General features: G+C 41.1%; 1 protein-coding gene across 1 annotated transcript in view; it reads left to right on the top strand.

Annotated features, from left to right (window-relative positions):
• Nucleotides 1–436: 436 nt before the first annotated feature.
• The window catches only part of cdc6 (cell division cycle 6 homolog (S. cerevisiae)), a 45886-nt gene continuing 20496 nt past the window's right edge, over nt 437–25826 (top strand). The window contains exons 1-7 of the mRNA XM_067259230.1: nt 437–486; nt 3955–4226; nt 4335–4601; nt 4770–4969; nt 5666–5820; nt 11702–11808; nt 12369–12508. Coding sequence (XP_067115331.1) covers nt 3959–4226; nt 4335–4601; nt 4770–4969; nt 5666–5820; nt 11702–11808; nt 12369–12508 — 1137 coding nt within the window. The 5' untranslated portion in view covers nt 437–486; nt 3955–3958. The remainder of the gene's footprint in view (nt 487–3954; nt 4227–4334; nt 4602–4769; nt 4970–5665; nt 5821–11701; nt 11809–12368; nt 12509–25826) is intronic.

The following is a 25826-nucleotide window of genomic DNA, read 5'->3' as shown; positions in this document are numbered from 1 at the left end:
GTATGCAGGACTTTTGAGATTTTATTTCTTATGTAAGTCAACTGTTTACAACACGGAGTTTGAATAGTAAGATACAAAAACATTTGACGGACCTGTCCCTTTTCCGTTCTGGATCCGTAAAACGGATCAGCGCCAGCATTGGGCCGCGTTGCAAAAAGACACCAGCCCAACTCGGTATTAAGGATCTGGGCCGAATGCCGCGCAACATTTGGGCAAGATCCGGCGCGGAATCAACTTGCTAACTGTGTATTTCTCTTAACTAGAACTTCCCGGGAAATATTTTGTCCGCCCCCTAAAAATCCCGCCACTAGTTACACTGACGTTATGGGCCAAACCAATGGCAAGTAAGGAAGTCAAAACATTAATACCCAGGGGCCAATCACATTTTAGTAGTGGGAGGAGGAGCGCAAACTTCACGGAGGTACTACTAGTGTCGTCAGGATAGCGCGCTTGTTGGAACCAGACCAAAATACTCGCTTTAAAAAGGTATTTTACATCTAATTTGAGTCTTAATATTATTATCTCAATATGGAGTATCATAAGTTGGCTTTATTACATTTCAGAAATCATTTGGTTTTTCAAATCATATAAAAATTAGTTTTCCTTATACATATTACTTTAAGCAGGGTTAGACGATTTGTTCGTACCTAGCTAGATAGGCTACATAGGCTAGCTGTTTTTCTTTAATCCTCACTAGTGTCGATATGTGTTGTTGGTGAAAGGTATAGAGACAGACATTCAGTCAGCTGGAAATGGTAACGAGGGTTAGCTTTTGATAGTTAGCTACTATGTTGGCGCCAGAATGATGAGTCTTACAGACGCAATTGCCCAAGCTCTCAATATGTAGGAATGGCTGAATTGTACGTTTCATTAGAGCCAGCTAAATTGCTCAATTGTGTGTGTATATAATCGAAACAGCCGACAGTGGAAAAGAAGTGTGAAGGCAATTGAGTGGCTACTAGTACCGTAGGCTACGGGGTGGACAAAAGAACGAAATTACTTTCGTCATATCTGGCCAACAGTTAAATACATGTATATTCATTTAGCTGGCGCTTTATCCAAAGCGACATGGTAGAGCTATATATGGAAAGTCCAGCAGAAAACCAAGGATAAAAGTGAATTGTTAAAATGGGTAATGGCAGCTACAGCTTTGAGAAAGAAGCTGTTCTTCAGTCTGAGTGTGACTTGCCCTCAGTTCTATAGGATTCCGATAGAAAAATCCCGTACAATTTTGGAAGCAGTCCCATTGGACTCTTAGCCCGAGCCCCTCGGAGAGCTCTACGTGCACCTCCTGATTTTCCTGACTGTCCGTCCGTCATTTTACAGATACCCCTTGGCTGTGATTGGTTCTTATTAAGAACAGCTTGCGTCAGGGGCGGGGTTGCCGTGACCAACAAGAGAACCGAATCCTTTGACCGACATTGCTGTAACTTTTCACAATTCATATTTCAGCTAAACAGTACATGTAAATCAGCATCTGAATTAAAATGGGACAAGAAATGGGCAGTGTAGTTGCTGAAAATGTGCTTATTTTATTGATGAAACGGCAAATGTTTAAATTTGCTCCGACTTCTCGATAACCTAGTTAAATAAACACTCGACGACAGCCCTTGGAGTACTATAAATTCAACCAATCCGTCCGACTGTCTGTCCGTAACGGCCCGCCACGGCTACATTTCTGCCGCCACGGTATCAGAAATCGGGCTGTACAAAATTATAGGCCGTCTATCAGTAGTGATTGTTGGAGTGCATGTCGGAGAATAGCAGTTGAGATTGTGTGTGTGCGCGTCCTTGAGAAATGTAAGTTGTATAATTTATAGGGTTGTAACGATACACTCAGCTCACGATTCGATACGTATCCCGATACTGGCGTCATGATACGATACGTATCTAGATACGTTGAACCCCCCCAGAAAGAAAAAAATAGTAATTCTAAATCAACTTCTAGAATGTGCAAATATTTTCATTTGAACTTCTGTATGTTAAGTAACAATGTTTGTGTACAACAGTGGTTCTCAAACTTTTTACTCCCCGTACCACCTCAGAAAATATTTGACTCCAAGTACCACCATTATGACCGACGTTACAGTAGTAAGCCTACCCTCAGGGACGTGCACAGGTACAGGCTAGTGTTGCCTGGGCAATAGCCTGTTTGTCCTGATTGGCTGATCTGCCCCTCTGGAGAAAGAAGCTAAATTTACATTTACATTTAGTCATTTAGCAGACGCTCTTATCCAGAGCGACTTACAGTAAGTACAGGGACATTCCCCCGAGGCAAGTAGGGTGAAGTGCCTTGCCCAAGGACACAACGTCAGTTGGCATGACCGGGAATCGAACTGGCAACCTTCGGATTACTAGCCCGATTCCCTAACCGCTCAGCCACCTGACTCCATGACTAAATAAACTTCTTTTTTTTTGTGGCTGCATCAATACGATAAGCCCATCATCAGTAAAGTTAAATTGCGCTATCATCCAGTTCTGTGTTCATTTATTTTGCCACCATAACGTCATTGTTTGTATTCGCACGCCGGTGGACTGCTAGTGAAGGAGAGGAAAACCCTTACACTTTCACGTGACTTTTTGAAGTAATGGAGATAATGACAAATGCCCCGTAAATAGTAAAAAAATGAATATATATCCACTTGTGTCTTGAATAATGTGCAGCATCAGCTTGTAACGTTTGCATTACGTCGCGCTACCTTGCCTTATATTGACGTATAATCATGCTACTTTACATGAATCAAAGCAAAGTAATGGCCTATGTAGCAGCAGGCTAACATAGCTAAATTATGTCCAGTCACTGTGGAACCCGGAAATATCGTCATGACTCCACGATATTGTTACATTTTTGTACCGCAATGTATTGTACCACGATATATTGTTACACCCCTAATAATTTATTTTGTCAGTTCATTTAAGCCTGTTATTGTATGAATCTATAGTTCTTGCAAATTTAAATCAAGTTAACTGGTGATTTTCATTGTTTGTATTCTTCCCCTGCTAGCTAAATTGCACGTCTGTTGATTCGATAGCGATTGCTGCCCTTGCTCACGTTTGTATTTTAGGTGCATTATTATGCTGAAGTAGTTTTAATGAATAAATAGTGGGTTTATTGTTATTATTTGCTACAGAATGCTTAGCCTATCAAGATCAAATGAAGCAGGCAGTGTACATGCTTCAGAGTGGCCTACCTTAATCAATAGACTAGGCTACTGACCATTTACAATAAGTTGTTACGTCAATTATTAATTGGCAGCATTTATGGCATTTAGAACATACTTTATGAGTGTAAGGTGTCTTTAAGTAGCCTAACTTTATTGCTTTAGGGGAAATAGGACGAAAATATGTGCAATATTACATTAGCTATTACATTAACCTGTTCCGAAATATAGGTTTAGTGGTGGTGGTGGTGGGGGGGGGGGGTCGGGGGAGGGCAAAACACCTGGGAATAAATACATTGATTAGAAAAAAGAAGGAAAAAAAGAATATATATATATATTTCTTTTTTTTGGAGCACCGAAGACCCATTTTGACCCAGGAAAAACCCTGTGTTGTGGCCGTAACGTTTTCATTTTTCTACAAAATGCTCGCTAATTGCACAGTAGTATGTGCCTGCGAGCTGTACCTAAAAGTAATAGGTCCACAGTTCTATCCCACATTACATAACCAGTCAAACTTCATCATTAGATTCTTAACTTAAATGCAGATTTTATATTGGTTAATATTAGCTGTCAATCACTCCCTTTGCGAGACACACGAGTATAGATGACGTTACCCACGCAGTTGAATAATCACTCATGGACCCTCCCCCGTCACACGCATTGGACAACTTTGGCAAACTCGCTCCCACCTCGTTTTTCAACATGGAATCGTTTTTTTGCAGGTAGCATATGTGCCGGTAGTGCACGGCCTCAATTCTTTTTCGCAAAATGCTTAACCTTTTCTCCTTTTCAGAAAGATGCCCAGAGCACCCCCCCAGGACCAAACTCATTCCACTCGTCCTCTACGTAGACTAAGATCCTCTAGAATGGCAATGCATTGCAATGGCACCAACCTCAAGGAAGAGATCCAGTCCCCCTGCAAACAGCAGAATATAAAATCTCAGTCCAAATTCCCACTCTTGGTTCAGATAGTTCACCCGTCGCCTGGAAAAGGTACCCTCATAGCCACCCCATTGTCTCCAAAACAGACGCCTCGACTTGCCCTCAGCCCTTGCAAACGCATGGGTGAGTTTTCATTTATTTGAGATTTCACATTATTCGGAAGGGGTTTAAAAAAAAAGTTGTGTATATTCATAGGCCTATATGCTAGAAGTGTCTTGTCTTTTGTTCTAGGTGATGAAAATGGATGTAACCTAGATGTCAATCTTCAGGGCTCACCCCCTAAACGCAACCACCTTGCAGTATCGTCCTCCCGCAAGCTAGGTTTTGATGAAAACTCCCTCCTGTCACCTACTCGGGGGATGGTATCTGTGCTCCTCAAGCAGCCTCCATGTCCCACTGGCAGACTGTGTACAAACAGATCACAGGAGACACCTGATGGAAACTCTTCTTGTCAACAATCAGAGAAAAAAGCCCCGGTAGTCTGTCTTTTTGCTGAAAGTAAGGACCCTCCACCAACATTTGTGTAGGCTGTTATTAAATGTGTAAATGAAACTTGAATTAATAGCAAAAGTAGGAATGATATGAGTGTTTCTTGATAATTTATTTATGTCATCTCATTTTCAAGTTGGATTCCTACATGCTCATTTCATGTCTGTCCTTTTTCAGAGTCAAGGTTTCAAAATGTGAAGCAGGCACTCCACACGGCGGTTCCAGAGCGCTTGCTGTCTAGGGAGACTGAGTGCAACTCCATTCGCTCCTTCCTAGACAAGATGGTGCTACAAAGATACCCTGCCAGCCTCTACATATCTGGAGCCCCCGGCACAGGCAAAACGGCCTGCCTCAACCATGTGCTGCAGGAGATGAAGGTTAGCGTTCAGTGTTCTCCTGTAAACAACCACTGTTCTTTACATAGCACTGCACCTAAGCTATCACATACAATTTTTATAGTCATTACTAGGGGTGGGGAAAAAATCAATTCACATTTGAATTGCGATTGTCTGTTAGCGATTCAGATAGATGTGACCCCCAAGAATTGAATCATGAGGTACCTAGGTACTTACGAATAGTTTGCTGGACCCCATGTTAGTTTCCTCAAGGATCACAATGACTGCTTATAGTCTTGTTGGTTTGTGGTAACTGATTTAAATAGTTGACATTTTTTACTTATTTACTGTTGCTTGCTTTTCTACAGGTGCACTTGCACTTATAGCGATTCATGTTGTTTAATTGTAACTTGTTTAACTACATGCTCTTGTGGTTCTTCCCTTTGGCACTTGTTTTGGTTGTTTCACAATATGTGCTTCATGTTTTGGCTACCCGCAATGTTTTTGGGGCTATCTTGTTGTTATTATCAGTGACCTATGCTCTTTGTAAAGCTCTCTCTTGGAAGTCACTTTGGATAAAAGCGTCTGCTAAATGAATAAATGTAAATGTACCTAAAGATTCCCACTCCAAGTCATGACCCCATGTCACTTGGATATTGGTTTGTTGAGAGTATAGAGGACACCCCAGGCTTCTTGTCAAACCATATTTGAAACCTCATACGACTCTCTTTGCTCCAGGACGAGTTAATGCCAATCCAGATGGTGGAAGTTAACTGTATGACCCTGCGCAACTCCCATGCAATCTTCCCTATCCTGGCAGACAAGCTTGGAGTATGTGGCAGCCACACAGAGGCAAAGCTGCAAAAAATATTAACTAGCACTGGACCAACTGTGTGAGTATCTAAATCAATAAAACATAATGCATTTATAAATAAATGTTCCTATGCACTTACAAGATTTTTCCAGCACCTAGCTTTGGTACCTTATATAGAACTGAATATTAGAGAGCTATTTGGTCTTCTGTGCTGTACTACAAATGTTTTCACCACAGGTCAAGTTACCTACAATTTGAACCTTTAAAACTTGTTAATGCATTGGTAGAGTTGTGGTGGTGGTACTACTACTATCTTAATTTATTGCAGATGTTAGGCCGTGTTCACACTTTACTTATTTTTTTCGAAAAAAGCGCTGCCTTCAGCGCCTTTTGAGCGCTTTCTTCACGAGATTTCTGAAACCTGAACGGGAATCATACATTCTAGCGATACATTATTATCCGTTATTTTCCATTGGTTACTTATTAATAGCTAGCTACTATGGCGAATACGCGTACCTACTCTCCTCGTCCTGATTGGTCAGTTGTCAGAAAGGCGCTTGACATCACCCAGCGCTTTTCTGAAAAGTTGAGAAAATTGAACTCAAAAAGGTGTCGGGTGCTGCGCTTTTTAAAAAGGCGGCCACTTTTTAAAAAGGCGTCCGCATTTTTCCTCTTCCCATAGGGTTGCATGTAAAAAAGCGCTGAAGGCAGCGCTTTTTTCTAAAAAAAGAAGTCAAGTGTGAACACGGCCTTAGAGTTAGTCATAGGAATGCTGTTATTTTCAGGGAAAAAGTGTGGGTTATCTTTATATCCATCACTACATAGCGGCTAACATTCGCTCGCCGATTAGTAAGTTGGTAAGCCATAGAAAGCTGGCTATACAAGTTAGTAATTTAAAGCTAACCTACACTTTTACCTCTCTTGACGGTCTCTTCATACAACAGTATACCTGTCCTTGATTCTGGCCCCCATGTTGCCCTCATTTCATGTTGATGCCCAGTTTGTTTCTTGTGAAAGCCATTCCATGTGCAGTAGCTAATTTCTATGAGTCTTGTTGCTGTGTTTTAAGTAGGATCGTGGTGTATGTTGGCCGAATTCAGTGCCTGTTAATGGTGAATGACTATGTAGAAAGGAAACTGTATGAAAATGTTTATAGTTACACGATCATACTGGGGTTGTTGACGTCACATTGCATTTTCACTATCATATCAGAATTATTTTTGTATAAATAGTATTGTCGTCATTTAAAATGCACTAAATGGTAAAATATGTCTTTGTTTTACATGGACCTGTTGTCATTGGTGGCCAAGCTGCGAAGTGTTTCTACCTTTTCATATTAGGTGTGCTTGTCTTTGGCAATAGCACAACCTATTGTAATCTCACATATATATATTTATTATTCTTATTTATTTTCCCACCCCTAAGGTATGGAACGCCGTTTTAGTCAAAATTAAATAGATAAATACATAAATAAATACATATGGCAATGAAATAAACCCTGAAATAAAAAAAAAGATGGCAATAAATATATAAATATAGCATCTTATGCATTCAACTTATGCATTCACAGTCAGACATTTTTTACCAGCTTTTCTTCCTGCTTTTGGCAGGAATGGGGTTAAAATTACTCTTATTGGGTGTGCTTTGCCTTCGGCAAGGGCACAAACGTTGTTCTCTCACATATATATTATTATTATTTATTTTTGCCCCCCTAAATCTTCGTCAATATTTGGCCTACATAGACAACCTAGGTGTCAAAAGTTTCGTCTTGGTAGCGATTGAGTTGCTTGTATTTTTATTTACGTTCCGTTGCATGGTTTAGGCTCAAGTTTTGTGGCGAAAAGTGAAGCTAACTGTGGCTAATTTGCTAGCCATAATCACTGACGTCACTAACGCGCGGGACTACCTGTAGCAGAACATTCGTTTAGCATCTGTTAACTTGGGGGATAGCTAGGCTAACTATAGCTTTACTGCAAGGCAGCTGCAGAAACGCCACAAGCAAAGAGGCCAGGGTGATAACTATTTACTTAGTTAATTTGGGGTCAGATGGCTGAGCGGTTAGGGAGTCGGGCTATTAATCAGAAGGTTGTTGGTTCGAGTCCCGGCCGTGCCAAATGACGTTGTGTCCTTGGGAAAGGCATTTCACCCTACTTGCCTCGGGGGGAATGTCCCTGTACTCACTGTAAGTCGCTCTGGATAAGAGCGTCTGCTAAATGACTAAAATGTAAATGTAAATTTAGGCTTCACACTGTTTGTATTGGAAATGTATATTACAGACCTGCAAACTTGTCGCTTTTCGGCGACAATCGCCGTTTTCTTGGTCAATTGGATCATTTACGTGAATCGTGTAGAACCGAAGTTTTTTTTGGGAGGGGGGAGGGGGCGGAGGGGGGGGGTAGGCTGCCCTTAGAATTGCGAAACACTATTGGATAATTCTTATAATTGACATTTCTCTGGGCCAATCGGAATCTTAGCACTTTTTCTCTGGGCCAATCGGAATCTTACATTTACATTTACATTTACATTTATTCATTTAGCAGACGCTTTTATCCAAAGCGACTTCCAAGAGAGAGCTTTACAAAGTGCATAGGTCACTGATCATAACAACAAGATAGCCAAAAAACATCGCGAGTAGCCAAAACATGAAGCACACATTGTGAACAACCAAAGTAAGTGCCAAAGGGAAGAACCATAAGAGCATGTAGTTAAACAAGTCACAACCAAACAACATGAACAGCTATAAGTGCAAGTGTACCTGTGGGAAAAAGCAAGCAACAGTAATAAAACAATATATCACAGCGAGAACCAAAAATTTTAATCAGTTACCACTAACCACAAGAGCAACAAGTCTCTAAGCAAGAGTCATTGTGATCCTTGAGGAAACTAACATCGGGTCAAGCGAACCGTTCCTAAGTACCGTTGTACTCCCGGAACAAGTGCGTCTTGAGCCTTTTCTTGAAGGTGGAGAGACAGTCAGTGTCTCTGATGGAGGTGGGGAGTTGATTCCACCACTGGGGGGCCAGACAGGAGAAGAGCTTGTGTTGGGACCGGGCGGTCTTGAGCGGTGGGACCACCAGGCGGTTGTCTGAAGAAGACCGTAGGTGGCGGGTGGGGGTGTAAGGCTGCAGGAGAGACTTGATGTAGACGGGTGCAGTCCCGTTCACTGCTCGGAAGGTCAATACCAGGGTCTTGAATCTGATACGGGCCATGATAGGTAGCCAGTGGAGAGAGATGAGGAGCGGGGTAACATGGGAGCGTCTGGGTAGATTGTAGACCAGGCGGGCCGCCGCGTTCTGAATCCTCTGAAGAGGGCGGGTTGCACATGCTGGGAGACCAGCGAGCAGAGAGTTGCAATAGTCCAACTTGGAGAGGACGAGTGCTTGGACTAGCAGCTGGGTGGAGTGCTCAGACAGGTATCTCCTGATCTTCCGGATGTTGTAGAGGGTGAATCTACACGACCGGGAGACCGCAGCAATGTGGGCCGTGAGGGAGAGCTCGTCGTCCATGGTAACCCCAAGGTTCCTGGCAGAGGATGAAGGGGTCACCGTCGCAGATCCCAGGGTGATTGAGAGATCGTGGGAGATGGAGGGTTTAGCCGGGATGATGAGAAGTTCTGTTTTGGCGAGGTTCAGCTGGAGGTGGTGCTCGGTCATCCAGGCGGAGATGTCTGTGAGGCAGGCCTCAATCCTAGCTGAGATCCCCGGATCGGTCGGGGGGAACGACAGGTACAGCTGCGTGTCGTCAGCGTAGCAGTGGTAGGAGAAGCCATGGGAGGTGATGATTGGTCCAAGTGAGGTGGTGTACAGAGAGAAGAGGAGGGGTCCAAGGACGGAGCCCTGTGGGACACCAGTGGAGAGCTGGCGAGGGCCCGACAGTTTGCCTCCCCAGGAAACCTGGTAGGATCTTCCCGACAGGTAGGATGAGATCCACTGGAGTGCAGTGCCAGTGATGCCCATCTCAGAAAGTCTGGCGAGCAGGATCTGGTGGTTAACCGTATCAAACGCTGCAGAAAGGTCCAGCAGAATGATAACGGATGACCTGGAAGCCGCTCTGGCAGACTGGAGGGCAGTGGTGACTGAAAGGAGGGCAGTCTCTGTGGAGTGGCCAGTCTTGAAGCCCGATTGGTTGGGGTCAAGCAGGTTGTTCTGAGAGAGAAAGTTAGACAGTTGGTTAGATACAGCACGTTCAATTGTTTTTGAAAGGAAGGGTAACAGTGATACCGGTCTGTAGTTCTGGAGAACGGCAGGGTTAAGGGAGGGTTTTTTGAGTAGAGGGGTAACTCTAGCCTGTTTGAAGGCAGAGGGGAAGGTGCCAGAGGTGAGAGAGGAGTTTAGGACATGGAGAAGAAAAGTTATGATGGAGGGGGAGAATCTTAGCACTTTTTCTCTTGGCCAATCGGAATCTTAGCACTTGCGTCAGAATCTTTAAGCACACAGCATCAACTGTTACTTGCACTGGCCAGCTTGCCTACCGAAGTTGAGTTAGCAAATGTCGTTAGCGATGCTAGCTAACGTTAGTTTGCTAGCTGTATATAACATTTCACTGGGTCTTGCAGGCAGCTGTGTGTTTAGCAAGTCGCAGTATTTCCAAGCCCTGATAGTTTAACTGAGATGACGCAGTAGATACGACATGCATATATGTGCTAGGCTGGATTGAACGAGCACTATATGGGATAGACTGTTGCACAGTACTACTAGTACTAGTAGATAGTACTTAAGCTAGTAGCTTAAGTACTATCTATCGTGCCGTGGTGTACTGGCAGCATCATACATTTAAGCAATTCAAGACTTGCATGTGCAGTAAGTAATGTCACATTAAATAATTTAGCTATTTAAACTCAAGCTTGTGTGGTGCGTCGCTGTCTTCAATGCCACAGGCTAAACTAGGTTATGTCAAAAGAAAAGTTTTTCATTTCCGGCACATTCAGTGAAGTTTGGCTAGCAACATAAGCTAGGCTAGCTGGCTCGTAGCTTCTTCATGCATCTTCTCCATGCAGGGCTCTAGACTGAGACCAAATGGTCGGCTTTTTTTTACTGACAATGATCGCTTCCAGCAAACTTCTTTTGAATTAGCCATTTCCCCCTAAATAAATATCAAGCTTATTTACATTTGAGGGCATATTTTCAGTTAGCAGATGGTACTGTTTGAATCGCGATTCCATCTGAAAAATACTGCTGGTGACAACGTTGTTAGAATAGCTAGTTTCAAAGGGGGTTCGGCTTGTTTCATAACAAACGGACCCATCTGCAACCGACGCACGCCCTACAATTTCCCCCAGAAATTGTACCATCTCTAGTTCCTCTTTCAAGTAATAAGCCCATGTGTTCAAGTGTTGAGCATTAAATTAGCTGCATGGTCTGTAGAGATCTTGGGACGAACCTCCAATAGCGTACATAACAGAAAGTGTTTCATTCTGGAGAAATTGTGTAAATGTTTTATGTAGTTAGATGTTCCGAGGAGAATGAGTGGAGTTGGTGAAGCGCCCTAGTGAGTTGCAGTCATTCGCCATAGTTCTAGTACTAATCTGAGGCTAGTCTCCATAGATATCTATATTATGTCTATGGATATCTATGCCTTGTCTCCTCCACGTCTCCCCAACGTGATGTCATAACCAAATTGCGCTAATATGCTAATGCTAACACCAAAAATGACAAAAACTGGTCTTTCACACCATTTAGAGACACCATTTGGAGATTTTTTAAATGATATCTTGAGTGCTTCATGTACCCATTTATCATCAGTGATGTTTAACCTGCAATATGGCCTTTAAGTCACGCTCAGAAATGTTTCATTTGCATATTAAAATCACAAAAAAATCGAGCCGGGGGCACGCCCCCCGCCCAACCCCCCACTGTCACCTTTTTTACTCTGAGGAGTTTGTAGGTCTGATATTAAGTTTGGCAAAAAATATTGCCATTAGTCTACATTAGCACTAACACTCTTATCTTACTTACTTTTAGTCTTCTAGTCCTGGATGAGATGGACCAGTTGGACAGCAAAGACCATGATGTCCTCTACACAATATTTGAGTGGCCATACTTGCCAAAATCTCGCCTTTGTCTCATTGGTATGTTGTGCATCTTTGACAAACTGTCACCTTTACAAATGACCATGATGTAATTTCACTGTAGATTCTGTCTGGAAATCTGGTAATTGTGAGTTTTCTGAGCAGTTAGGGAGAGGGGAATGCAAGCAATTTTGATTCTCCTGGTGGGTATATAAAATTGCACTTCTAGTCCGAGTAAATCATTGTTATTTTATAACCACAGCCCTTATTGTTAGATTTGTAGAATCTGTGTGGGGGCCATAGCATGGATGAAACATAATGCTGTAGTTTTCTATTCTATATAATGTAAATACAATTTTGATCTCCCTGCATTTCAAAAATGTTACTTTAAAAGAGGAAATGATTAAGGTGGCTTCATGCTGAATGGTCATTGGATTATAAGCTTAATGTTGTATAATTCCACAGTTGACCTGCGATTTTTATCATTTTATAGTGTAATTGCCATACGTGGTGCTATAAAGCCATGATGATGTATGAATAAAAGCGGCTAGGCATCTTTGCATCTTTGTCACATTTGCATGTTTGTGTGACTACAGATATACAATATGTTGTTTTTCTAGGAATAGCCAATGCGCTGGACTTGACTGACAGGATTCTTCCCAGGCTGCAGGCACTGCCTCAATGTCACCCCCAGCTTCTGAATTTCTCTCCGTACAGCCGGCAGGAGCTCGCTTCCATCGTACAGGACAGACTCAAACAGGTATGGGTTACTTATTGAAGGGGGCACATGGTTCCCACACATCCTGGAACACATTGAAAATTTGAAAAAGTTCTGATCCGTCTTGTGTTGTCTTGTATGTTCAGGATAGGGTTGCAAAGGGGTTGAAAATTCCCAGAAAGTTTCCATGGGAAATTTCATTCGTAAAATGTTCCTTTAAAAAAATGAGTTACAATAATGGACACAAATAATTCACTGCATGCCCTATGCATGATTCTATCACATGAGCAGTTCATTCTCACAATGCTCACATTTAGCTGTCAGCCCAATGAGCACATGCATTCTGGTAAGTTTTGATTATAGTACTAGGTTGGGGATAAAAAAATATATATATATATATACAAGGGTGAAATATATTTGTTTCAAGTTGAAGTTAATAATGGTAAAATAACTGGCAAATATTAAAATACTATATAAATATTTATCTAGTTTCCTGCTTGCCAGCTCAGAAGTTAAAGCTCATGTTTGCTGCTACTTTACCAAGCTCTTGTTAATTTAACAAATACATTTTTGGTAATTCCTGAAAATTCCCACTAAATATATAAGGTAAATGGGGGTAAAAAAAGATTTGCAAGTGTAAAACTAAATGTTAACGTGGTTAATCAATCTGAAATTTGCATTAAAGTTAAGAACATAAAGATTAAGTTTAATTGGTTATGTAACATTGTATAGAATTGTGGAACGGTCACTGTACTGTGCTGCAGTGTTGTAGTACTCGAGACCGGTCTCGAGACTACATTTTGAAGGTCTCAGTCTTGTCTCGGAATCGACCGCATTTGTTCTCGGTCTCGGACAAACAGGACTCTGGATTTTATTTCAAGACTGGTCAATATCACTAAATTTCCTGTGCATTGTTTAATTTATTTGTTAATATCATTAGCTCGTTATTGGATGTAAAACATAACTTAACTCATTTCTAATTTGAAATTAAATGAATGAGGGACTTCCGGTTATGGAGAGGTGCTGAGAGGCTGCAAGTTATTAACTCTCCTGCAGTTGTCAAATTCAATCCTTAAAATCTACTCAAAAATCGCTTAGTAACTGCTGTAAGATTATCAGAATACAGTTGGAAGATGTCTAGACGAAAAAAAAGATGACTCAAGAGAAAACTGACAACGAAGAACAAGAGTTATCTGACCATGCCGATGAGGGAGATGAAGGGGAAGATGGCGAGTGCGTGGCTAAAGACGTCGACGCTAGCGTTAGCACTAGCCCTAGCAATGCAGATGTCATGAATGCCATAAAGGGGATGGAGAAACGGGTCACAAATAAAATAGACGGTGTGTTCCAAGTAATTAAAGAAGTTACTGAAAGAATGAAAATTTTAGAGGAACGCATTTCAGGGGCAGAGGATGAAGTGGTTCAGCTTCGGACCCTCACTAAAAGTTTGGATACTCAAGTTAAGTTGCTGACTGAGAGGGCTGACGATATGGAGAACCGAAGTCGGAGGAATAATCTTAGGCTTGTGGGACTGTCAGAGAATGAAGAAGGGCGAGATGCATGCACGTTTTTAGAAAAATGGATTCCTTCAGTTCTAGGAATGAAAACTAGCACACCGCTAGCATTGGAGCGCGCACACAGAATTGGCCCGCAGCCCCAGAACGTGAACAACAGTCCACCTCCACCTCCGAACTCTCATCATGAAGTTTCTTAACTACAAACAGAAAGAAGAGGTGCTAAGGGCGGCTAAAGTGAAGCCGTCGTTTAAATACAAGGAATACACCGTTCGACTATTTCCAGACGTCTCTGCCGAAACTCACAAGAAACAGAGAGCCTACGATGGAATACGACAGAAGCTGCCTGAGAGGGGAATCGACAAACATAGGATCGTCTTTCCATATCGGCTGCTTCTGACACACCAGGAACAATCCAAACTGTTCAACACGCCCGCTGAGGTGGAACACTTCGTCGAAGGATTGGATAATGAGAGAAGGTAGAGGAGGACAATTATGTGCATTTAAGTATATGCCAAAGATAGTCAGAGTGTTTTTATTATTTACATCTCCATAAAAAAAGACTGGAGAAAAGGCTTAAAGTTTTAAAGTATGCTAGGCAGCGGGCTGTTTTCTCCACGTGTGGGCAGTAGGATAATATAAAATAGCTAACCTTGATTTGTGTGTGTTGTCGTTGATGGCAGCGCATTTGGAGGATTCAAGCTTGGACAAGGGCATATTATATATTTTTTTATATATATATATATATATATATAGAAAATAAATAATAATAATAATTGTCTCTGACGGAATCAGGTACTTGATACCACGGTACTCATTTTATTTTTCGCTCATTCTGTGCATATCTCTCAGTTCTGAGAATTTAGGTTAGGTCAATACTGTTGTATATCGACCAATAAGTGTTATTTTTGTCAGTTCAAAATGGCTTGATTTTATTACAGGCTTGGATAGACTTTTAGTCTAGATGCAAACTAAACAGTATGTTCTGCTGAGTTCATAACAGGAGTAGAAGTAGACTAGCAGTGTTAAGGGTTGTAATAAGTTAACTGGCGGGAAGAAAAAGGGTAGGCCCATCAGCTGTTAGTTCCTCACATACAGTTAGGTCCATAAGTATTTGGACATTGACACAATTGTCATCATTTTGGCTCTGTATACCACCACAATGGATTTGAAATGAAACAATCAAGATGTGCTTTAAGTGCAGACTTTCAGCTTTAATTTCAGGGTATTTACATCCAAATCAGGTGAACGGTGTAGGAATTACAACACATTTTATATGTGGGCCCCCCCCCTTTTTAAGGGACCAAAAATAATTGGACAAACTAACATAATCATAAATCTAATTGTCACTTTTAATACTTGGTTGCAAATCCTTTGCAGTCAATGATAGCCTGAAGTCTGGAACCCATAGACATCACCAGACGCTGGGTTTCGTCCCTGGTGATGCTCTGCCAGGCCTCTACTGCAACTGTCTTCAGTTCCTGCTTGTTCTTGGGGCATTTTCCCTTCAGTTTTGTCTTTAGCAAGTGAAATGCATGCTCAATTGGATTTAGGTCAGGTGATTGACTTGGCCATTGCAGAACATTCCACTTCTTTGCCTTAAAAAACTCTTTGGTTGCTTTCGCAGTATGCTTCGGGTCATTGTCCATCTGCACTGTGAAGCGCCGTCCTATGAGTTCTGAAGCATTTGGCTGAATCTGAGCAGATAATATTGCCCGAAACACTTCAGAATTCATCCTACTGCTTTTGTCAGCAGTCACATCATCGATAAATACAAGGGAACCAGTTCCATTGGCAGCCATACATGCCCACGCCATAACACTACCTCCACCATGCTTCACTGATGAGGTGGTATGCTTTGGATCATGAGCAGTTCCTTCCCTTCTCCATACTCTTCTCTTCCCATCATTCTGGTACAAGTTGATCTTGGTCTCATCTGTCCATAGGATGTTGTTCCAGAACTGTACAGGCTCTTTTAGATGTTTTTTGGCAAACTCTAATCTGGTCTTCCTGTTTTTGAGACTCACCAATGGTTTACATCTTGTGGTGAACCCTCTGTATTTACTCTGGTGAAGTCTTCTCTTAATTGTTGACTTTGACACAGATACGCCTACCTCCTGGAGAGTGTTCTTGATCTGGCCAACTGTTGAGAGGGGGTTTTTCCTCACCAGGGAAAGAATTCTTCTGTCATCCACCACAGTTGTTTTCCGTGGTCTTCCGGGTCTTTTGGTGTTGCTGAGCTCACCAGTGCGTTCTTTCTTTTTAAGAATGTACCAAACAGTTGATTTGGCCACACCTAATGTTTTTGCTATCTCTCTGATAGGTTTGTTTTGATTTTTCAGCCTAAGGATGGCTTGCTTCACTGATGGTGACAGCTCTTTGGACTTCATATTGAAAGTTGACAGCAACAGATTCCAAACACAAATACCATACTTGAAATGAACTCTAGACCCTTTATCTGCTCCTTGTCAATGAAATAACGAACTCCCTTTATGAGGGAATAACATACACCTGGCCATGGAACAGCTGAGCAGCCAATTGTCCAATTACCTTTGGTCCCTTAAAAAGGGGGGGTATAAAATGTATTGTAATTCCTACACCGTTCACCTGATTTGGATGTAAATACCCTGAAATTAAAGCTGAAAGTCTGCACTTAATGCGCATCTTGATTGTTTCATTTCAAATCCATTGTGGTGGTATACAGAGCCAAAATGATGAAAATTGTGTCAATGTCCAAATATTTATGGACCTAACTGTACGTGTGGACCAAACTTCCCCATATAAGAAGCGTATTTGAGGGGGGGGGGGGGGGGGGGTCCACTAGGAACAGCCCTATATAACAAGGGATTTAATGGGATTTGAATTTATGTTCAGAATCAGAATCAGAAAGGGATTTATTCGCCATGAAAGTTTGCACAGACAAGGAATTTGCTTTGGCAGGAAGGTGCATACAATAAACATATACCTAAAATTTAAATATGTGGACTAACTATACTAAGGGTACATAAACTAGCAGTACTAAGTGGGATAAATATAAGTTGCCGTAAATTACAATATAAAAATACAAAAAAATATTACAAAAAATACAAATGTACAAGATACCATGTTGTGGTGCAGTGCAAAAGCAGTGTGTTTTAAGCAATAAGTCATTTGAGTCAGTGTGGTCCCTTGGCCTTGTTGAAGAGGCCAACAGCGGAAGGGAAGAAACTGTTTTTGTGGCGTGAGGTATTGGTCCTGATAGAACGCAGCCTTCTGCCAGAGGGGAGTAGCTGGAACAGGGAGTGACCAGGGTGGGAGGGGTTGGCCACAATCTTCCTCGCTCGCCTCAGGGTCCTCGAGGTGTGCAGGTCCTCGAGGGTAGGCAGATTGCAGCCAATCACCTTCTCAGCAGTACGGATGATACGCTGCAGTCTGCTCTTGTCAGTTGAATGTATGTGTTATGTTTTCTTTCGTGCTTCGTGTTTCTGATTTTTGGTTATGCTTCCCAATGGTAAAGATCGATAGGAATGGTGTGTGGCAGTTGGTTTTCGCTCACAAACGGGGATAACTGGAAAGGTAAAATGTCTTACTTAGAACTGTAGGGGATTGGGCAATCTTAAAAAATAGCAAAAATTAAGCAGGTAATGGACAGAATAAAACAATCACAGGCCAAAGTAGTTTTCCTACAGGAAACGCATGATGACAGAAAATACAGTTAAGATAAAGAGGAGATGGCAGGGTCAGGTGTTCTATGGCTGTTATGCCTCAAACGCAAGGGGTTTAATGATTCTTATTCATAAATCCATTCCCATACAGGTTGAGAAAATAACAAAGGATCCGGCGGGCAGATTTGTTATAGTCCAAGGTGTTCTGTTTTCAGAAAAAATCAATCTCATAAGTGTATATGGCCCTAATGATGACAATCCTAGTTTTTTTTAATGACTTATTTCTCACAATTTTCTCTCTGTCAGGGCTTCACATTATGGCAGGTGATATGAATTGCACTTTGGACCCAGTTAAGGACCGCTCGACAGGTTCTGACAATACCCATGTCAAAACTAGAAAAATTTAATTTGTTGGACATTTGGAGACACCTCAACCCCACCTCTACAGCGTACTCATGTTACTCTAGCACATATCAAACACACTCACGTATTGATTATTTTTTAATTCATAGATGCCACCTACGTCACTTCCAAACAGACCGCCGCCATATGCACTACCGATCTCGCCCAGTATGGCCGCCCACACTGCCGATTTCAATGAGAAAGTGAGACAGAGACATGTCGGGAAAATCAATTTTAAGCTCCGATCCTTAGTAGTGATGGGCATTCCGGCTCTTTTTCGTGAGCCGGCTCGTATGGCTCAGCTCACTAAAAAGAGCCGGCTCTTTTGGCTCCCGAACGGCTCTTTAAAAAATACATGTTTTAACTATGAATTTGACTATGATAGGTGTGAAAACAATTTGAATTAAATTATTAAATGAAATCATACTCGACCGTAACCACATCTTTAAAAATGCATTGATTTGTCATGGCTCTCCTCCGAGTTTTGACTACTCTGACTGTGTGTGAGTTGGCTCGGCCCTCCCTCATGCAGGATTGACAGGAACAGAATGTGAGGATGATCGTGTGCACCTTTAAGCCTACAAGTATTTTTTTGTTGTTCTTTGAATTAGTCAATTATTTTAAATACAATTAAAATTCATTATTTCATAATCATTTAGTTTTTATAGGCTGTATTAATCTATTAAAAATAGTCGGCTCTTCAGATATGCGAGCCAGCTCCCGACGTTCACCTTCAAGAGCCGGATCGTTCGCGAACGACCCATCACTAATCCTTAGCCTATTTGTTACCCCCAGTTTTCTTTGGTTCCTTATTATCTGCCCCAGGCTTGTCCCAATTGGCTTATCATGACAGAGCTAGCTATATACATGTATCTTGTACATAACCCTCCCCATACAGTGGGGATAGCTTGAAGGCTTTCAAGAGTACGGATGTTTATCAATATGCTGTGGCTGGATGGGTGAATGACGTGAAAGTGCGGCACATGGCCACCAAGGACTTATATTTAATCATGGGAAAGTTATTTATTATTTGAAAGAAATCAAATGTATGTTTTTGCTGCAGTTTACTCTGACTAGGTAGCGAGTTGTTAGCTAAGTGGCTAACAGCTAGCACTCATCTTAGTGCCACTTAAGCTCACGGCTAGCTGTCATTAATCTTGACAATGTTCTTTAATGTCAGATGCAGGGCTTGACATTAACTTTTTGAGGGACTTACGTTCTATGCACAAAAGCCATTTGTCCAAAACCTTTAAATAGCCTGACCTAGTGAAACGGGCAAAACTAGCCTGGCTAACGGAGGTCGCTTTCTCAGGCAAATGACGAATGAAACAGGATTGGTTAAAGAAATCCAATATTCTGGCTATCTTCGGTAGGCTCATATCTACCAAAAGCAGTCCTCCCTGACGTTTGTGGTGTCGAATGGAGTGAAATACAACATTGTGAACACTGCCAGTGAGCGCCCGAGTCTGACTCTGAGGCTAACTTCAAAACCGGGGGACCAAGGCATGGCTGCCGCCTACTACTATGCGGGCGACGCATTCTCATTCAAATTGCAAGACTTTTGTGACCCAAATCAAAATTCTGATGCGACAGATCAATGGGAATCGCGTTCTCTCTTAAATGCTGTCCTCCTTGACCTGAGCAGAATTCACCAAGATGAACTTCACCGAAACAGAGGAAAAAGTCAGGCATATTGCAGGCATTTCTAAGGCCGAGTAGGTAGATAACATGGCGGCGCAAAGCTACAGTGACGTCATGTGAATCAAATCAATATCTGCAGAACTTCTTCCCAAGATAGCAGATTGTCAATATCATGCTGTAGTTATATCTGACCATGCTGCAGTATCATTGGTATACACCAATGACAAGATAGCTAATGTTCCTCCTAAATGGCGCCTGCAAGTAGGATGGCTCCAAGACCCATCATTTATAGAATTCTTAGGTAATCAAATAGAGTTGTATTTTGAGACTAATAAATCTGAAACCTCGGCATGCATAAGGTGGGAGGCTTTCAAAGCTTTCATTAGAGGTCAGATTATGGGATTTTGTAGTTCAAAGTCCAAACAATCTAGACTACAAATGAAACAATTAGATGAGCAGATTAACCAATTACAAAAGGATATATTTCAGGAAAATACAGTTAAGGTGGATGACCATAATAAATTAGTGCTGCTAAGGGCCCGCTATAATGAACTGTCAGCCAGTAGAGCAGCTGCAAAAGTATTACAATTAAAACAGAACTTTTATGAACATGGGGACAAAGCAGGAAGACTACTTGCATGGCAGATCAAACAAAGGCAAACTGAAAGATCCATTACCGAGATTGAAGGCCCATTAGGAAATATTGTTGACCCAATTAAGATTAATGAAGCATTTAGAGATTATTATGAAAAACTGTGTGTCCTCTGAATCAGGAGCTCCAGTCACAGTTCTTAGACAATCTTAATCTACCTCAGATCTCAGAGGAAGATCAGATTGTTCTAGAAAAAGATCTTACAACACAAGAACTATCAGCAGCGATTGACGCAATGACGGCAGGGAAAACGCCAGGCCCAGATGGCCTCCCTGTAGACATCTATAAGAAATTCAAAGATAAGTTGCTAGCCCCTCTTCTAGATATGTTGTTGGAAGCATTCCAAGAGGGTCTCCTCCCTGAATCAATGAGAGGAGCCTTAATCACTCTACTACCAAAACCAGGGAAAACTAATACAAGATGCGAAAACATGCGTCCAATAAGCCTCCTTAACTCGGATACGAAAATATTGTGTAAAGTTATTGCTAAGAGATTGGAAGCTCTTTTGCCTAATCTAATAGGAGAGGACCAAACTGGATTCATTCAACACAGACAGGGATTCCATAATGTGAGAAGGCTTCTCAGCGTCCTTCATAACCAGGAGGGCCAACCGGACACTGCCATCCTGTCACTAGATGCAGAGAAGGCCTTTGATAGAGTGGAGTGGCCCTATCTATTTGACCTCTTGACAAGGTTTGGGTTTGGGGAACAATTCTGCAAATGGGTTAAGATTCTTTGTAATAATCTCGTAGCAGAGGTTCTGACAAATAATATGGTGTCCAAATCTTTCAACATCTCCAGGGGATGTCAGCAGGGGTCACCTCTCTCTCCCCTCCTCATTGCAATCTCCATAGAACCCTTTGCAATAGCAGTTAGAGAACATATATAACTGGTATTACTGTTGGTCAAATAGAACATAAAATTGCCTTATTTGCAGACGATGTCCTTCTTTTTCTGAAACATCTTAGTAATTATTTTCCTGCCCTGTTAGATACCATTAGTAGATTTGGGAAGATATCTGGGTACAAGATCAATAATTCAAAAAGCATGCTAATGTTGCTAAATGAGAGGGATGGGCAACAGCCCAATTATGGTACAACCGTGTTTCGTCCAACTGATTGCTTTACATATTTGGGCATAACAATAGTTTCAAAACTCAAGAATATTGTTCCTGCAAATTATGACCCCCTCTTTGAAGGTATTTCTAACTCTATTGAAAGATGGTCATCTTTACCCGTATCCTTGATTGGACGCATAAATATTTTGAAAATGAATGTTTTGCCTAAACTTCTATATCTGTTTCAGAATATTCCCCTGCCACCTCCAAAACACTTTTTTCTGACAGTTAATAAGTTGTTCACTAATTTCATTTGGAATAACAGATGTCCTAGACTCCGCCTATCACTTCTACATTTGCCATACGATAGAGGAGGACTTCAATGTCCTAACTTACAGTGGTACTATTGGGCTACTCAACTTTGAACCATTATGTTCTATTTTTCTTCTCAAAGTACTCCGTCTTGGGTTGACATGGAATCTTCTACAATCTCTTCTGGCTTGCCCTTAAACCTATACCTTTATTCATCTGAACTCAAAAAACCTTAGGAAAAACACCTTTAACCCAATAGTAATGAATATGATAAATGTTTGGTATGAAGTCAAGAGATACTTACGAATTCCTAACAACTTGTCTAGTTTTAGCCCCATCTGGGGCAAGACAAGTTTTAAACCAGGGAGGCTTGATGCAGGGTTTAAAGTTTGGGCAGGCAAAGGAATAAAGACAGTTGCAGATTTATACTCGTCCAATCAGCTCATGTCCTTTGGGGAAATAGCTCATTCTTTAGAAATTCCTGGAAAACACTTAAGTATTTACAAATAAGACATTTCATTTCTACCTCCCAACAGAACTCTTTAATGAAACCCCCTCTAACTATTTTAGAGAGGGAAATGATAAAAGATTGCTATAACAGGGGTTTAATTTCATCACTTTATGATATCATAATTTCAGGATCACAAGAATCCTCAAATCGTAAGCTAGAAGTAAGGACTTAAACGAGGATATAAATGTGAATGATTGGATGAAGGCATGTAAGGGGGCTCAAACCCAAACAGTAAATGTAAGACTGAAACTACAACAATATAAGTGGTTAATGCGTACTTATATCTCTCCAGCTACATTACACAAATACAGTGAAAACATCCCTGACACTTGTGTGAAATGTAACAAATTTAAAGGCACTTTGTACCACTGTATTTGGGAATGTGAACACATAATGAACTTCTGGAAAGAGGTTAGCGATAAGATAAATACAATTTCAAATATTAGTTTCCCATTATCTGCAAAATCATTCCTATTACACTTATATCCTTGTCACGTTACACTAAGTACAGATTATTCTTTCATAGACATGAGTTTGTTACAAGCAAAACGTTTAATTGCCCTACATTGGAAGAACGTCCAAGCACCTAGAGTAGGTAGTTGGATGAAAGAAATGGCTATGAACATGTCTATGGAAAAAATTACTTATATTGTGAGAGGTAAATACGGTAAATTTGAGGAAATATGGAATCCATTCTTTTAATTCCTTGAGCATGGTGGAGCTGACGGGATGACACTTAATGGAGAAGGTGTTTGAAAACTTGTAGAATCTTGCGAGAAGCTTGTGTGTATTTTTGTTTTATTTTTTCTCCTTTATTTTCATTTTGTTAAACTGTTTGCCAAATCAGCTGTAATTAGATTTGGTTACCTGAACCACAAAGAGTTAACAATAATGTCCAAAAGAAAACACAGTTTGTGTAAATTCTGCAAAGAGACGCTCACTGAGACGGCTGGCACCCGGCCTACATCAAACTTTTACCTGCGTTTAGAAAGAAAACATTAAAAAAAGTAAGCTAGGGGTAAGTGACGCTAGCAAAGCTAGCTACTTAACGTTTGCAATATGCCTCTGTACCAAAACTCCTCGGAAATATTTTCCCCCATTACACAAAGAGATTTAGCTAGTATTAGCTATGTAACATACTGTATGTTTCAGGGCGTTAGTTTCAGTTGCTTGCCAGATTTTGTTTTGATAACGAGCCAGGCCTCATAAAGCAATGTAGCTAATTAAGAGTATAAAGTTATGTTACATCAACATTAACTCATGTCAGCTGCATACCTTTCCCGATTTCATAATGTTAAAGGTCCCATGACTTGAAAATGTCCCTTTAGGATGTTATTTAACATTAAAGAGTTCCCCTAGCCTGCCTTTGGTCCCCCAGTGGCTAGAAATTTTGATAGGTGTAAACCAAGCCCTGGGTATTCTTCGCTGCCTTTTGAGAAATGAAAGCTCAAATGCTGAAAATGTTCTTATGTGATCATAAGAGGAAAGGTTACCTCCCCTTTCTCTGCTTTGCCTGCCCAGAGAATTTGGCCTGCCAATGAGAAAATTAGCTACGATCGTACGAGCGTGATATTGTTTTTTCTTCGAGAGACATCATGGCTTGCAAACGACCGAAGCATGGCAGTAGCCCTGCCTCTCTCCTCATAGCATTTAAAGCTACAGACACAGAAATGGCACATCCTAAGGAAAGCTCATTGTGGGACTTATGAATTCCAGGAAAGAGACTTCAGATACAGTATTAAGGGACCACTACGGCCTATGTAAAAGCCTCCAAAAACAGCATGCCATGGGACCTTTAAGTTAAATGCTGCAGTACCGCGCTCCTTCACTTGGGTGAGAGAGAAATGTGAAAGCAGAGACCGAGTACTAATGCGCCACTAAGAAAAAGAAGGGAAAAAAAACAGGCTGTTTTCCCTGGCCATAAGCACACGGCACTACGTTAAGAGTGTTAATTTTTAGTTCAAATACAGTTACAGATCAAATCTAACTTATTACCTAGCCAAACCCTACTGCTTGTGTATTTTGAGTGGTCTGGTCTTGACCCGGTCTCGCCCTGCCTTGGTCCTGGTCCTCGGTCTCGATACACTCTGGTTTTGGTCATGACTTGGTCTCGGCCTTAAGGTGGTCTTGACTACAACACTGCTGTGCAGTAGGATAATCAGTGAGCGTTTTGTAAAGAAACTAAATGATTATTTGCAATCGCACAAATGGTCCCAAATATATTTTGAGGTTGCACAGATATAATTTCGATAGCATGTGACCAAAATTGTGGCAATTTCGATGATAAATACCATAAATACAGAAATAAAAAAGAAAATATATAATCTATATCTATCAACAATATAAAATAACAAAAAAAGAATAATTAATCTTACAACTGAGAATAACCTATGCTAGGCTCAATCATTGATAATAATTTTGGGCTTGGCTATGGTAAGTTTCGTCATTCTTTTTTGTAAATACATAACAGTAATATTACTCCACGTGCTGCTGCACAAAATATTACTAACGATGGGTTATTTATACAATATCAATAGTTATATCTTACTAAATAGCAAACTAGCTAACTGCACTGACCGCTCACAAGCATGGTAGCAGGCCAGACTAGCTGCGGCTGGGAAACAAGACAAAATCACCATTGATATTGCTTGGCCACCATTGAGGGCCAAGCAGTAAAGTCTAGATGGACCCATACAGTGATTTTGATATTTCCAACAAACTTGTTCCCCCCCCCAAATTAAGCTGCTTTACTTCAAAATCAAAATTGGCAGCAAAGCAACCAAACAGTAAGTTGGGTCATATCTCAGCAACGCTTTAAGAAATCTACACCAAACAATTAAACATTATCTTAATCATGGCATGGGCATCGTGGGCGCGGCCACTGCACTAGTATTAGTGAATGGCTCAATCCCTGAAAATTATCTGTAGAAAAGAGTGGGAATCCTATAAATGGATGTGGCAGAAGGACACCAAATGCAAAATAAAAGATTTATACAAACAGCTACCCATGGACACCCCCCCCCCACCTTGCAGCTTGTTTACAATATGTTTTGCTACAGACAGCTACATAATGATAAAATGTCCATTGGTACTAAAGCTTCTGCTAAATTAACGAAATGTTAATGTTGTAATTGGGTGCCGAAAGCCACCTTAAGTGTTTCTACCTTTTCTTATTAGGTGTGCAACAATATGTTGTGTGCAACACAACATATTGTTCTCTCTCATATATATTTATTAGGTGTTCTTGCCTTTGGCTACACAACCTATTGTAAACTCACATATATATTTATCTAGATTTAAAAGCATACATTTGTTGCTGCTCATTTACAATTCAAAATACTAAGAGTGATGTGTAGAATGAAACGGTTGGCTTATTTCCCTTGCAAGAGGGAATGCTGATTTAGCAGCCTCACATAGTTGAAAAGTTTCATGAAAACAAAGAAATTGGGCAATCCTGTGTAAAAATGGTCCTAACCTCTAGGACTTAAACGTCCCTTAAATTTTCCCCTTCTAGTTATATTTTCACGCATTTAGCCTACTCAAATTGCATTCAGCCATTAATAAAGAACCCCCTTTTTTTAGGGGAAAATGGCTCCTTAATTTTTTTTTACTGGAAGCGATCATTGT

This window comes from Osmerus mordax, chromosome 21, assembly GCF_038355195.1.
Source record: "Osmerus mordax isolate fOsmMor3 chromosome 21, fOsmMor3.pri, whole genome shotgun sequence".
Classification (NCBI taxonomy): domain Eukaryota; kingdom Metazoa; phylum Chordata; class Actinopteri; order Osmeriformes; family Osmeridae; genus Osmerus; species Osmerus mordax.
The sequence above is the reverse complement of the archived record's forward strand: the minus strand, read 5'-3'. Positions and strand labels throughout refer to the sequence as shown.